The sequence below is a fragment of the Prunus persica genome, chromosome G1 (genome assembly GCF_000346465.2).
Source record: "Prunus persica cultivar Lovell chromosome G1, Prunus_persica_NCBIv2, whole genome shotgun sequence".
Lineage (NCBI taxonomy): Eukaryota > Viridiplantae > Streptophyta > Magnoliopsida > Rosales > Rosaceae > Prunus > Prunus persica.
Genome location: NC_034009.1, coordinates 25,616,312 through 25,632,223, shown reverse-complemented (window position 1 = coordinate 25,632,223; position 15,912 = coordinate 25,616,312). Strand labels below are relative to the sequence as shown.

General features: G+C 38.2%; 1 protein-coding gene across 1 annotated transcript; it reads left to right on the top strand.

The window, feature by feature from the left end:
• Positions 4,528–6,261, top strand: LOC18792118 (cytochrome P450 71B36). The gene is made up of 2 exons (XM_007223095.2): positions 4,528–5,483; positions 5,568–6,261. Exons 1-2 carry the CDS (start codon positions 4,566–4,568, stop codon positions 6,189–6,191), a joined length of 1,542 nt encoding a protein of 513 aa, XP_007223157.1. The 5' UTR covers positions 4,528–4,565; the 3' UTR covers positions 6,192–6,261.

Genomic DNA, 15,912 nt, shown 5'->3' with positions numbered 1-15,912 from the left:
TTCATTTGGTGTGATAGTTACTATTTCAATGGTCAAAATGACAGCTTGCATTTTCATTCACCAAAACAGTTCTTACATTGTCAATTACACACCCTTTCTTACCCTTACAAAAAGTCAATCACCCATCTCTTTCTCACCATTACAAATTGCCAATTACCCATCTTTCTAACCATTACAAAATGCCAAGCACTCATCCCTTTCTAGCCCTTACAAAATGCCAACTACCCATCCATTTCTATAGCTGCCCATTTGTGCCTTTATCTTCATTCAAAATCAAGCACAAAATAACCCCAAACATGCACAATGACACCCAAAACCATGGGTTTTTCAGCTTCGAATTCCCTTTCTTTTTTTCTGCTTCCAAACTGTTAATTCTCCTCAGCAGTCCTGGAATTATTTGCTTAGATCTATTGCACATAACAGGGTCACCCCACTCCCACATTTGACAACGTTTCTGCAAACACACAGTTTTAAAAGGTGGAAATTCAAAACTGCAAATTTGAAACCCAAACTTCAAAATTCAACTCACCGGTGCACAAACATAAAATCTTCGTCCTGGATGTGAAGAGGTCCACGAAGTCTGAATTTTTGCAACCTTCCCACAGTAGCAGACCCGTGATGGCAACATCCATGGATTGCCATCTTCCAACTCTGAACTCCCTCTGTGTGCGTTCATCCTTATCTCTATCTCTCTCTCTCTCTCTCTCTCTCTCTCTCTCTCTCTCTCTCTCTCTCTCTCTCAGCAACCTTCAATTTCGTTCGATTCCAACCTTCGATTTCGTCCTTTTTCCCGCCCAAATTCTGGTCCCTTTCTAACCCTACCCTACCAATGTGAAAGAGAAGTGCGAAGTGTGTGAGAGAGGAGAGGTTGCTAATTCAATCCGCGCCTAATGATGAAAATAACCCTCAACCAAGCGTCAACGTGGGTCAAATAGACGGACTAATGGATGAAATGTTCGAATTTTGATGGTGGGGGGAACGTTGATAATAAAATTTAATTCGAGCCTTTAATTTGCTAAAAAAAAATGTCACGGGGTAAATTGAGAATTATGTACAAGTTCAGGGGGCAATTTAGCAGAATACCCTTTATCAAATCTTCGCATATGTGAACAAACGCTTTATAACGTCATCAGAAAATTATACCCGAATGGGCCCATGACATGATGCTATTATATCGTACAGCTTCAACTTCGAACATATGTCTCAACAGCACGACACACATTTCAAGGAACAGATGAGGTTTAAGATAAGATTTCACGTCAGTTCAGGTATGGGCAAATACCATTTCGCCTCTTAATCCACCTTGCTAACTTAATCTTTTGTCATGCTTGCTCTTGGCAGTTTTCCAAAAATATGGCCCTGCTGCTACTGCGCATGCACCAATGTCATTGAAATAATTGGATTGTTGCAATTATGGGTGTTTTTCGGTCGGAACGGATCAGAAACCACTGTTCCGAATTCCGTTCCGAAGCTTTTCGGAATTACCTTTTAGTTCCGAGTCCGATTCCGAAATTTCGGAATGTACTAACTCTATTCCGATGCGGAATTTTCGGCATTATCGGAATTTTCGGAATTTTCGGATTTTCGGCATTTTTGGATAATAATTTTGGAAATCAAATTTTGAAATTTTCTTGTGAATCATGATTAAGCCAACCAAAAAGGAAAAAAAATTCCAGAAGAATTCCAATGTTTACATTCAAATGACATAATGTTCAAATTTAAACTAGTCCACAATAAAAACAGAAAATGAAAACTACAAGTACAACATTTAACATAGATCCATAATACATACAAAATCAACTCATCACTGGAAATAAGCTAACATCATTTTTCGCAACACCATTGCTGAAATCACGAATGTGCCAACCTGCAATTCCAAGGTTACAGCTAATTACTCACTCGTTTTGAGGATATATATAATCTGAACTGTTATGCAAAAGAGTTATGAACAGTCAGATGCTATGAACTGTTATGCATGCTTCGGTAGACAACATGGGTACATGAAGAGAAAAGTGGAAGGAACATAAGAGTGCTAGTTCTACTTAGAAAATGCCTATCCTTAAACCTTTGACTGTACATGAGTGATACAAGCTATATCTGCTACAGGATATGAAAAATGTCTATGGAATGGAAGGAATGGAAGTCAGCAACAAAGAAATTAGCTGTGAGTCATGACCTAAAATCAAGAATATCAAAGCATATAGATCTCTTGGTGTAATTATTAACTAGAAGTATCATACATTCATGTGTGATGGGAAGTTCTATGATGTTAGTTAAAAAGGGTTAATGTTACAGTAATAGTATTTATTTGAACAAAAATCAACACTCACCTCTCTAAATTAAAAAGTACACCATCTCCAATTCCTTGAAATAATTTGTCAATAAAAGAAGCTGCAAAACAAAACATATACAATGTTCCATCATCAAACATGATAAAAGAAAGCAAACTATACTAAATGTATAGAATGTGAATGTTCCATCATCAAGCTCAACTAAATTTAGTTAGCCTAGATAAACAGAATGCTCTATCAGCAAGAACAATCACACATTATTAGAGCCACGACACTATTCCAGAACAATCAAACATGAGCACATTATACTAGATAAGAATTGCACAGTACCAATACCCCAATATCATTCCAGAGGAATCCAAGAAAAAAAAAATCTACATATTTATACAAAACTAAACTAAAGAACTCCATACCTTCATATTCAGTTCCATTCATTGACGTGATAGATTTTTCAACTCTTGGCTTACAACTGCAACAAGCATAAAATCTATACTATAATTATAATTATAAAAAAAAAGCAATTTAAGAGCTGTAAATAATTTAAAGACAGATGTTACATACCAATTTCAATTTCCTCAAACTCTTCAAGTTGTTCTTCAACATTCTCACACTCTAGTTTGGAACATCTTAACCAATCTTGGGTACACACCAAAGCCTCGACGATATTTGGTGTTAAGGAACTTCGAAATGGGTCAAGAACTCTTCCAGCTGTACTAAAAGCAGATTCTGAAGCAACAGATGTCACTGGAATTGATAAAACATCTCGTGCCATTATCGCAAGTGCATGGTAGGTTGCATACTTCCCTTTCCACCAAACCAATACATCAAAGTTTGGAGATTCATCCTCAATTCCATCACTCAAGTATTTGTCCAGATCATTATTAGCATCTGCATGCTCCTTTCTTTTCAATTTACTCCTAAACATCTCCTTCTTGGATCGATTCCCACCTTGATTAGCCACAACACTCTCTGAATTTGCAGATTGATCATCTAAAGATGTAGCTTCCGACTTATAATGAAGATAAAGACGTGACATCATACTTTTGAATCTTTCAACCCAATCCTCAACTTTTTTATCTTTTTCATCCTCACTTAGAAGAATATCACTATCTAAGTAACTTCTATACCAAAACGTCACATAATCCAATTTATATCTAGGGTCTAGCACAATAGAAGCAATCAAAATTGGATTCAAAGCATCAATGTTACAATATTTTTCAAATTTTTCATTCATTTTCTTAGCCATGGAACTAAGAAAAACATCATTGCTGCCCATTTGTTGCAAGAGCATATCCTTGGTTTGTGTCACCTCATCAAAGTAAGTGTTAGAGGTGATGTAATGAGAACCAGATATACGCTTTGTTAAAAGATAAAAATCTTCCAAAAACGTATGCAAACTTCACAATTTTCTCCAATCATCTTCATTTATGGGACCCCCCTCATGACAGCCACTTCCATCTTTTTTTTTCTTCAAACCCAGCTCACTTCCATCTTCTTTATTTTTTTTCAGTTCACATTCACTTCTATAGAATGGATCATGCTCCAACCAAGCATTGGCTCACATATTTATCCATTAAACAAGGTTGCGAGCATTTGGTGCTCGATTGAAAGGAAGCTGAGCATTGGCTCGCAGTGCATGCCTATTCATCTAACTGACATGTGTCAATTTTGTTAAAATTTAAGAGAGATCTAATGCAGACAATTTAAACTTATTTGGATATCGTATTTATAAAAAAGAGAGATAAATTAGTGATGCAGGTTGTCTTCTTCAATTTAGACTTTTCTACGGCATTTGGATCTAATCAAAGGATGAAGGATATGGACTGCAATTTGGAATACGCTTTTCAAACAAATTGGCTACACGAATTTGGTTTAATTTATTTTCAAAAGTAGCCTTGCATTGCAATTGGACAACAAACATCATAATAATCTCGAAAACGAAATCATGGTGGTGCTAATTAAATATGCAATCAATCAAAAAGATGGCAATTGGCATCCTTTTAAGCCATCGTCAAAAGAGACATCCCAATTTTTGTCCTCTAGTTACCATTTTCTTACCTGCTGTTGGTAAATTCCAGTCGCACTATATGACTAATCAGCAATATTAATATACGTATAACAATGACCTTCATTATGTCTGGCCATGTCTGGCAATACTAATAAGCAATATTAGTCGCACTATGACTAATCAGCACTATGTCTGGCTAGCTAGCTTTACATAAGAAACAAGGAAATAATTCTCACAGAAACAAACACAACTGATAAAGCCCTCCAATGGCTCTCATCACCCCACTTATTCTGTGCCTTCCATTTCTTCTTCTCCCTCTTCTTGTTTTACTCAAAAGGAACAAGCAACAACATAAGAACCCACAAAAGCACTATCCACCAAGCCCTCCCAAGCTTCCCCTCATAGGCAACTTGCATCAGCTTGGCTCCTCGCCTCACCAATCTCTATGGCAGCTCTCCAAGAAGTACGGGCCAGTCATGCTCCTCCATCTCGGCCGCGTACCGACTCTCGTGATCTCATCGGCTGAAGCAGCCAAAGAGGCCTTGAAAACCAACGACCTCCACTGTTGCAGCAGACCCAGCTCGGCCGGCTGCCGCAGGCTCACATACAACTATCTAGACGTGGCATTTGCGCCTTATGGCGAATACTGGAGAGAGATTAGAAAGATATGCGTGCTTGAACTCTTCAGCGTGAAGAGGGTCCAGTCGTATTGGTCTGTCAGGGAAGAAGAGGTGGATAGATTGGTCAATTCAATCTCTTCTTCCTCATCTTCTGGTTCTCCAGTTGATCTTACTGAGAAACTGTTTGCTTTCACTGCCAGTATAATTTTCAGGATTGCTTATGGGACAACTTTCAAAGGAAGTAAATTTGAGCATGCTAAAAATATTCATGAGTTGATCCATGACACTGAGGCCATGCTGGGAGGCTTGTCTGGAGCCGACTACTTTCCGTCTTGGATCGGGTGGATTATAGACAGGGTTTCCGGGGTGCATAAAGAGTTCGATAGGATTTCGAGTGAGTTGGATGGTCTTTTCCAGCAAGTGATTGATGATCATCTCAGGGCTGGGACGGAAGTGGAGAAAGATCATGAAGACATAGTTGATGTGCTGCTTAAGATAGTGAGGGAGCAAACTGGGTTTGGAGCCGCTCAACTTGGTCATAACAACATCAAGGGAGTTCTCTTGGTAAGCGCTGTAAATTATCTTACTTTTTTTTTTGGGTTTGATTTTGATGGAATAATTAAACTTACTTTGAAACTTGCAAATCAGAATTTGTTTTTAGGTGGAATAGATACCAGTGCAATTACAATGGAGTGGGCGATGGCAGAGCTAGCTAGGAAACCGAAACTAATGAAGAAAGCTCAAGAAGAAGTCAGAAGATGCATTGGAAACAAAGGAAAAGTCACTGAGGGAGATACAGATGAGCTTCAATACCTCAAGATGGTAATCAAAGAGACCTTCAGACTGCATCCTCCAGCTCCAATGATTCTGCCAAGAGAAACCATGTCCCATTTCAAAATCCAAGGTTATGATGTCGACCCGAAAACACTGGTGTTTGTTAATGACTGGGCAATTGCACGAGACCCTGAGTCTTGGAAGGATCCAGAAGAGTTCGTCCCAGAAAGGTTTGATGGCAGCTCCATTGATTATAAAGGGCAGCATTTTGAGTTTTTGCCATTTGGAGCTGGTCGAAGAATTTGTCCTGGGATGTACATGGGAACAACAACGGTAGAGCTTGGACTTGCAAATCTTCTCTACTGGTTTGATTGGAAATTGCCTAATGGGATGAAGGAGGAAGATATCAGCATGGAAGAAGCTACTGGCCTTGCCCTCACCATCTCTAAGAAAACTGTTCTCCACCTTGTCCCCGTGAAATTATCTCAGGAAACATAAGGTAGAGGAGCTTCTCTACATAACTTAGGATTTGGGATGTTCTTTGTCTTGTTGTTATGATTATGTAAAAACGAACTTTAAGAAAGAAAGATTTGATTGGGTTGATGATAAAATATCGGTGCTTTTCCATGTGCGCTTGTGTTTCTGAATGTTTAAGATTTTATTCATCCAATAAACAAAGGAAGAATAACAGCACAAAAGAAATTTCAAGAGAAAAGTAATACAAGGCAAAGATTCATTCAACTGTTAAAACATCAAATAGACAAGTCCAAGTAATTTCCCTTTCCATTCCAATTTTTATGCCATTTTTCTTTTTACTGTTCTTATTTTGGAAGCTGACAATAAATACACAAAATTAAAAGTATAAAGATGGGGAAAAAGTGATAATCAAAGAAGTCCAGAGCGACTGACCCCTACAAATTCCAGCTCAAGCCACTGCCATGTCAGCATTACTTAGAGCATCCACAATGGTTGTTCAATGCAATAATTCAATTATTTTGGTATATATTGAATTGAACTACAGTTTTATTTACAATGGTATTGTTCAATAGCTTTAGATCAATAGTTAATTACCGTATTTTTTCTATTGCATTGAACTAATGCGTTGAAAAATAAAACAACCATTGTAGATGTTCTTAATGACATAATCCATTAATTGCTGTATTTTTTCTATTTTTACTTAACATGTGGGCCCATCCTATGATTAGCCTATTAAAATTGCAATAAAAGATTCATCACATAACATAACACCTTTTATTGCGATTAACTAAATCACATCATTATAAGTCAATGTAATTTAAAGCAGTTGGTGAATGATTTTTCCTCTGCTTTGGCTTCTAGATCATGTAACCAAACACACAAAGCCCCTTTTTTCGGAATACACGTGTTAATTCGAATGGTATTTAGCACTTTTTATTTTGTTATATTTTATTAAAAAGTAAAAGAAAATTGGTAGTGGAAATTAGACTTTGATAAGCTTTCGTGCGAATTTGGGTAGTAAGAATATGAATCCTAGAGACGTTCTCTGTACCCCTCGGTCCCCTACCTAAAATGTTGACATGCGTACTTCCACTAAACATTTATATATTTTTTGGTCAAACCACTAACATCAATTTAACACTGTTAGCTCTAAGAAAAATAAGAAACAACTAAGCAATTTAAAGAAACACATCAGCCAGTCGAGGCCCCAGCCACCCACCTCGCCATCAGCAAAGTCTACGTCCTCTCCTTGCCGCCATTGAAGCCTCCCTCCTTTCTCTCTTCAAACTCCCCCATATCCAGATCGATGCCCTTCGTTTTGATTCCACTTGATTTATGCAGCAGACTAGATTACCAAAAATAAAAAAAAGAACCTGTTCCTTGGTTTTGCAGACTTGATTATCCCCAAAAAAAAGAGGATATGCAGACTTGATTATCCAGATTATGATGGTTCAAATTGATTTTCTCTTGCTCCTTTGAGTTGTGCAGGCTGTGAGAATGTGAAAGTGAAATTGTCTCATATTGAAAAACTAAACAAATCCTAAGAGCATCTTCACCCATAAAGAATAAGTCTAGGGTAAGGGCAAGCAATGGCTGTCACTATTCACGTAAATAATGTCAGCCTTGTCATTTGTGGTTCCATCCATGAGGGCTAAGTCTGAGGCAAATACTATTCATTGTACTTTATTTCCTATTTTTTTTATACTTTAAACCATTAATTTTGATAATTTTTTGTAATTAATTTTCAGATAAGATTTTTGGTTGTCACGTGTCCATTATTTTTCAGAAAAGATTTTCGGATGAGAATCTCAGTTGCCACGTGTCTTATTCCAGATAAAATTTTCGGATATTCATTAAAAAAAAAGTATAATCTCAGATTTCAGATAAGATTTTTACCCTCTAAAATTGTGCCACGTGTCCCATGTCAGTGAAAAGTGAATAATGTGAGTGGAGAGTAGAACATATTGGAAGGAGAAGAGTTTGCATGGAGAATTGGTGTGAAAAGTGAATAATGTGAGTGGAGAGTAAAAAATATTGGATGGAGAAGAAATTGTATGAAGATTTGGTGTGGAAAGTAAATAAAATGGTTAGGTATTTATAGGAAAAAAATACATAATTTTTTAGATTTTTTTACCAAAAAAAACGATGACCTTCGGATTTCTGGAAAAAAATCGATCGGAGCGTCCCGGTTGCAACACGTGGCACATACCCGTTGGATTTTGTCAGTGCTGAAGTCAAATTTTTTTACTTCACGCGCCAACGGTAAAAAAAATTTGAATTACCGTGCGCTGACATCACAGCCCTCAGGCTGAAGCCCAAGCGAAACCTGCCCTTGGGCTTGCCTGGGCTGGTGGGAACCAGCTCTTGCTCGAGCCTGGTCTTTCACGTTGGAGGCTGTTTGGGCTTGCCAAGGGGGCCTTTTGCCCTGTTTGGGTGCAGGGGTGGAGCTGCTCTAAGAGCAACTTCACCCATTTGCCCTTTGCCATGGCAAGGGGGGCTAGGGCAGCCACTATTCACGTGAATAGTGGTTGCCTTTGTAAAAAGCATTGTGTGTTTCCACCTGTTGCCATGGCAAAGGGCAATTAGTATTCATTTTTTTATATTTTTTTTCACAAATTTTTTTTACCTCAATAATTAATTTGGATAATATTTTCGGATAAGATTTTCGGGTTCCTACGTGTCAAGACTATTCATATCTCATAATCGGATAAAATTTCCGGATAATATTTTTGGGTCCAAATTTCGGATGAATTTCAAAACTCAAATTTCAGATAAATTTCAAAATTTAAATTTCGGATGAATTTCAAATTTCAGATAAGATTTTCATCCTATCAAATCAAGCCATATGGCATCTCTATCTGGCCAAAATTTTCTATAAAACCAGAAGCTCAGCTCATACCTCTCACACCACATCTTTTCTATATTTTTATTTCTTAGAGTTTAGATTTCATACTCCATTCTCAATGGAAGATTTGAGGAGATGCTTGGAGAGGCAAGAGCGAGAAACAAATGAGAGAAGCCGTATATGAGATGAAAGGCAAAGGTTGCAAAGAGAAGAAGATGAACAAGTTGTCATAGCAGTGGCTTTGCTTGATGAAGAGAACCAAGGTCGCCGTCGTAGTTCACAAGTCGACCGTGGCCCGAATGTAGACAGACACAGGCATTCTCGAGGTAAGAATCTTTTGGAAGATTATTTTGCAAAGGCATTCTCGGCCGTGGTACTCTGATGTTGATTTTCGAAGGTGATATAGAATGCAACCCCATTTATTCAATAAAGTCATGCATGATATTTGCAATTATGATGCATACTTTGTTCAAAAGTGTGATGTTGCAGGGGTTTTGGGACTTCTTTCGGAGTAAAAGCTTACAGCTGTTATACGAATGTTGGCGTATGGTTCATCTGCTGATCAGATGGATGAGATTGCCTGGATGAAGAAGTCCACTACGTTGGAGGCCTTGGTAAGATTTTGTGCTGTAGTCGAAACTTTGTACACTAGGGACTACCTGCGCAGACCTACTCCAAGGGACCTCCAACGGCTTCTACAAAAAGCCGAAGCTCGAGAATTTTCAGGAATGATTGGTTGCATCAACTGCATGCACTGACAATGGAAGAATTGCCTAACTGCTTGGCAATGAGATTACGGAAATAGAAAAGGCCAAAAAAGTATCATCTTTGAAGCCGTTGCTGGCTTCGATACATAGGTTTGGCATGCCTTCTTTGGAGTTGCCGAATCTCAAAATGACCTCAACGTGCTGGGTCAATCCCCGGTTTTCAACGATGTTTTGAGAGGTCAAGACCCGAATATCACCTATTAAATCAACAATACAGTCTACCAGATGAGGTATTATCTAGTTGACGGCATCTACTCGAGGTGGACCACATTTATCAAATCCATTTCGAATCCCCGATCCCAGAAGCAAAAATTATTTGCTTCCTATCAAGAAGGATACATGAAAGACATCGAAAGGTGTTTTGGCATCCTCCAAGCTCGGTGGTCGATTATTCAAGGTGCGGTGCGTATGTTTGATGAAGAGGTCCTGAGAAGTATTATGATGACTTGCATCATCCTCCATAATATTATTGTGGAGGATGAGTATGATTACGATACTGCAGAGGTATGCGAACCGGATCCCATGAACACGGCCTTGACATGAATTTATGAAAGGCCCATGGGGCCAAGTGGAGAAATATTTCAGCCGAATTCGTTGGTTAAGGATGGTCGTTTCATGACCCGTATGGTAGATCGATATACACAGATGCAATCTTCGTATATTCATGAAATGCGTCAACTTGACTTGATGGAGCATCTATGGGTGGTGAAAGGCAATAACAGTGAATGATGGAGCATAGATGCTTTGGTTAGGTTTTATTTAGTTATGGTTTGGTTGTGTTTTATTTTTTTTATTTTTTATGGTTTGGTTGTGGTTTGTTTTTATTATTGTGCTTTGGTTGTAGTTTTTTTTTATTTTTTTTATTATGCTTTGGTTATGGTTTTTCCTTTTAATTATGTTTTGTTTGATGTATGGAATATGTTGAATAAAAAGGTATTTTATTGAATGCTTTGTTTATTAAATAAAGAAAGCCAATACAAGTCATTAAGAATTACTACTACTAAAATAAAATACATGAATTACAACAACTTTAACACAAAACATGAAAAATGCAAAAAAATAAAAGGTACGCCAACTAATTTAATGGTTTTGATCATTTAACCAATCCGTGTTGCTAGGTCCATCGTCACGAAAAAGTCTTCTTCTCATAACATCCCTTCATTCTAGCTTCTAAAATTATTTTGTTTCAAGGGACATATGACTTGTATCCATGGCCATGGTTTTCCGATCCTTCTTGTCAATGAGTTCTTTGCCCAAAAACTCCCTTTCTTGTACAAATTTTGCTCGAAATGCCATCTCGTTCTCTTGGTGTTTCCGCTCCATTTCAATTCTTATGGCGCTCTGCCTTGCAATTTCCTCCAAAAATTTTGATGTATTACTGCTAGAATTACTCCTTTTCTTCTCTTTCGCAGCCTTTTGGCCAATGACTCTCTGCTCATTTTCGATGGGTAAGTCTTGACTCATAGGAGAACCGAGAGGTGAATCCGATGTCCTTGAATCATGGAGTGGCGTCTCGTTTAACATAACGGCGGGCCCGTGAGAATAATTCTGAAGCATTTGCAATTTTTCACCAGCTCCCAACATTCATGATGGTTGAAAGTTTTTTTGCCTTACCCAATTGCACCAAACCACGTCTGTGCTTGAATCATCTATTAACCAAAAAAAAAAAATGAAAATGCAAGAAATATTTAAAATATATTGGATATGCAAGTAACATAAAAAAATAATGAAAATGCAATTAACCTTACAAATATATTGGATGTGCAACAAATATTAAGAAACAATTGGAAATGCAAGAAATATTAACAAAATATTGAAAATGCAAGAAATATTAACAAAATATTGAAAATGCAAAAAACATTAAAAATATATATATATATTAGGACATTAAACTTAACAAAACGAAAATTACAAAATATTTACCACACTACTAAGATTTCCCCCCTTCTACGGTTGTCCCTCGCTTTTGCCAAGACATCTCTCTATTTTGCCAACTCTTTATTCAGAATTTTCCACGTACTAGACAATGCAATTTTTATACGAGTCGACCCCGGAATTTTTTCACAAAATTCGGCATGAATTTTTTTTTCACATATGACAAAATTTCATCTCATTACCTGACACGAGACAAAAATTAATTTGGACCCAAGACTCGGACAAGAAAACATCTTCCATGGTGCTCCACGCCCCTCCGGTTTCGATAGAAGAAGCCATAAGGATAAGAAATAAAAATACAATTTGAAAGAGAATAAAATGTTGAGTAAAGAGTGAATAATTGTAGAAGTAGAAGAAAATGTATGAGGATTGGTGTTGAAAGTGAAGGGTATTGATAGGTATTTATAGAAAAAAAAAATTCAGAATTTTTTGGTATTTTTTAAAAAAACTTTCAAATTTTTTTCATAATTTTATTGCCAAAAAAAGGCCAGCCGTTGGATTGGAAGAGGAGAAGCAGATCGGAGCGCCCAGGCTACGACACGTGTCTTCTAGCCGTTGGAAAAGCACAGAGCTGACGTCAGCGCATGCGGGTTCAAATTTTTTTTTTTTACCGTAAAATTTGAACTACGCAATGACGTCATCTTTGATAGGACCCGATCCAAATTCCACTTTGGAATCCGAGCCAGACCCTGTGCGTGTCCGACACCTGGTGAATGTCGGGCACAAATGACCTATTTGCCCTTCCATACAAAACATGATAAAAAAAAAATACAAAGGTTGACTTCTACCGAAAAACCGACAGAGTTTCTTTTGTATCTGGCTCAATACCAAAATCTTTACACCTGTCAAAACAAGTATATATATATACAACCAACTGCCAGCATACGTATATATACATTCCAACAGGTCAAGTGTCAATCTAGAGCAAAACATCAGAGCGACTACTACGAATTTACAAAGGAGTGAATCTTTGTGCAAAATACAAATCCTACATCAGAAGAAAGGCGCGGAAGATGGGAAGTGGCCCGGTGGTAGATTCCTGTGCACGTCTACTGTTTGGGGGCGCAAAACAACAAAAAGGGTGAGTGGACCCAAAAACAAAGTTTAGAAAATACCATATGAACATACTAACCCCACTGTAAAAACAGTTATACAAACTAGCTTATTTTCTTTATTTCTGAAATCAATGCATGTATATAATTATATACATTTGAAAACAGTTTAAACTATCACCTAGGTGTACCCTTATTTCCGTCAATTCCTTATATCCGTCAATTCCTTGCATCACCATGGGTGACACATACTCGCAGGTCTCAATGACACGAAGTCAGTCCGAGCCGCAACTCGCAGGATTCAGGGGACCGTAGTCCACCTTTATCCGCATTACTCGCTCCACACGAGTTCGAGTACCAAGGAACTCGTGGGGCAACTGTCAAGCATGCCGACTAAACCGAAGGCAACAAATATAATCCGAAGTCAACATTTAATAACTGGGTACAAGGTGGTTTAAGAAAATATAAAGTTTCTGAAGCAAAACTGTTGGATAATTAACGAGAATATCTTTTTCTCTATTCTTTAAAGGAGATTTCACTCGGCAGCATGCAACATAAAATATTTAACAGAATAAAACAGCTGATAACTGAAACTAAACTGCTTAAATTCATTTATTAAAACAAAGAGTCCACTCATTGATAGTCTGAGCTCGCTGGACCTCTTGAAGGTCCCTCCTGCGGGTCAACTGGTGCCCGGGTGCCTGATTCAATGACCATAATATTCTATTAATACAATATAGTATTAAATTAAAAACCCTACCCCCGGCTCCTAACAGTACGTGCGTCAATTTAAAGTGATTCCTATGCCCATAACAGCTTTCCTTCCACGTGGGATAGTTTAGCGATATCTTGGGACTCAAAAAGGCGCTAAAGTCCAAAAAGTCAATCCGGAACCCCACGGGTCCATGACCTCACAATATGATCCGGAAGCCGCTAGAAGGTCCAATATGTCTAGGACACATGTCCCGAGGGTATTGGTGTCGATCGGACGGTCGGATTACTCACGATCGTGTAATCTCATAATTTCTAAACCCTAGCCCTTGGGTTCGTGATTTCGAAGTATCCGGGTCTTCGATTCACAATCCGTCGAATCCTACACATTTCTAACATTATCTAGAGTAACATATCTACAATTGACGACGATCCAACGGCTCAACAGTATTGAACCCGGTAATCGCACAATATGGAAAATCCGTTCGAGGCTTAAATGGTATCCAAATTTAGATCCGCGAATTCCTATGCGCTCGTGACGACCTAAGGATTGCATCAGAACACAGTGTCACGGCACCACCCTCGCCCACGCTCCGCCGCACGCGCCGGCAGCGATGAGTGTCCAAAGCGATAACGCATCGCCGGAAAATCTCAAAAACAAGGCTCCAAACTCCTATCCTAGGTATAACACCATATTTGGAACCACTTTTGTTCTTGGACCAACCCCAAAAACTGACCGGAAGTGGCCGAACACGGAGGACAAAAGTCGGCCGAATGTCCAATTTGAAAACTGAGCTAGCTACGGTGAAAATCAACGCAAACCTACCCAACCATCAGCTAGAGCATGGAAAATAGGTAGAAATCCATACCTTACTCGACAAATTTGGAGGAGAATTGAAGGAGAACGAACGGTTTGAAGTTTTGACAAAACCGACCCGTTTTTGGACGGATTCCGGCGACTACAGCGACGGCTGGCAGCGGAGAGTGGTTGGGGCTTGAAGACGGAACCGAGCTGGTTCTGTTGGAGCCGACGGCAGGTGCATAGGTGGTCGGTGGTGTGAGTTATGGTGCTTGGAAGGTGACGACTGGAGGACAGCGGGAGAGGGAGAGAGAGAGAGAGAGAGAGAGAGAGAGAGAGAGAAGCTGAGGTTTTTTTATAAAATCTGATTTTTTAAATTACCATTTTGCCCTTTGTGATATTTTACTCGTATTTTCTTCGTTAAAATTCCGATTCGAGCTCACTTCGTGTCTACGAACTCGTTTCGTCGTGCTCTACGCAACGGTGTATGTGGAATTGTCAAATTTCTTTTCGGTCAAAAAGTCAACTTTGAGTTCATAATTTAGTCCAAGGGCAAAATTGTCTTTCCGCATAATAAATTACTAATTAAATATGAATTTTAGATTTGGGTCATTACAATCTTCCCCTTGGGCTCGAGCTCGGACGAAACTTGCTTTCGGGCAAGTCCGTCTTCGTGGGTCCCACAGCCAGCTCCGGCAAAAGTGGCCCACTAGAACTGGGTTTTTCGCGCAGCCCCCCTTTAGCCTCAAGCTCGGGCTCCTTGGTGGACTTGCTCTAAAAGGATGCATAAGAAGTTAGGTTACTCCCCCATTTGCCAGTTGATTTTAAGTGGAACTTCAACTTCCTTCATGGTATCAGAGTAGATTTGCCCATGTGTGAAAGCCCAATGGCCACACGTGCTCCCAGTATCAGAGCCATTAAGGGACTAGTGTGATCTCAGGCCCCTACTCCATTTTTTCTAATTATATATATACACCATATATGATATATGATATTATAATATACTAGTCTCTCCGCACGCGCTTCAGCGCCTGCGAGAAGCATTTCTTTATAAAAAATTAAAATTTATTTTAGAATTAAAAAAAAAAATTGGTAGTTGTGTTCCATAAAAATAGGATCCATTATCTAATTTTTCTTTTAATTTTAATTTTTTATAAAAAGTGTGAATTTACCATATTATCCTCATTTAATTAATAATTTCAATTCTTAATATTTGCATTAACCAATGACATTTTCTGGTATTTTGAATGTTTTACCATTATCTGCCTTTTGCAATTAAGATCAGCTCATGAATAAACAAGAGCTATTGTATTTAACTCAAAATCTTTTGACTTTCTTTTGACTTTTTATAATATTTGTTAGGGATTAATCCTTCTTGTATACAATTCAGATCAGCTCCTGAATCAAAAAGAGCTACTGTATTTAACTCAAATTTTTTTACAAATATAGCGACTTTAGATACCATTTTTTAAAATTTACTTGTTTTATTAAATTAATAGTTTGATCATTATTTGAAGGTTCACCGTCTGAATTTACTGGACTTTCTGGTTGACTCTTGGACTCAGAGTTTTCTTTTCCCATTAAATTAATCAAATCTTGTTTAATTTCAAAATTCTCGGCTTGTAACTTGTTG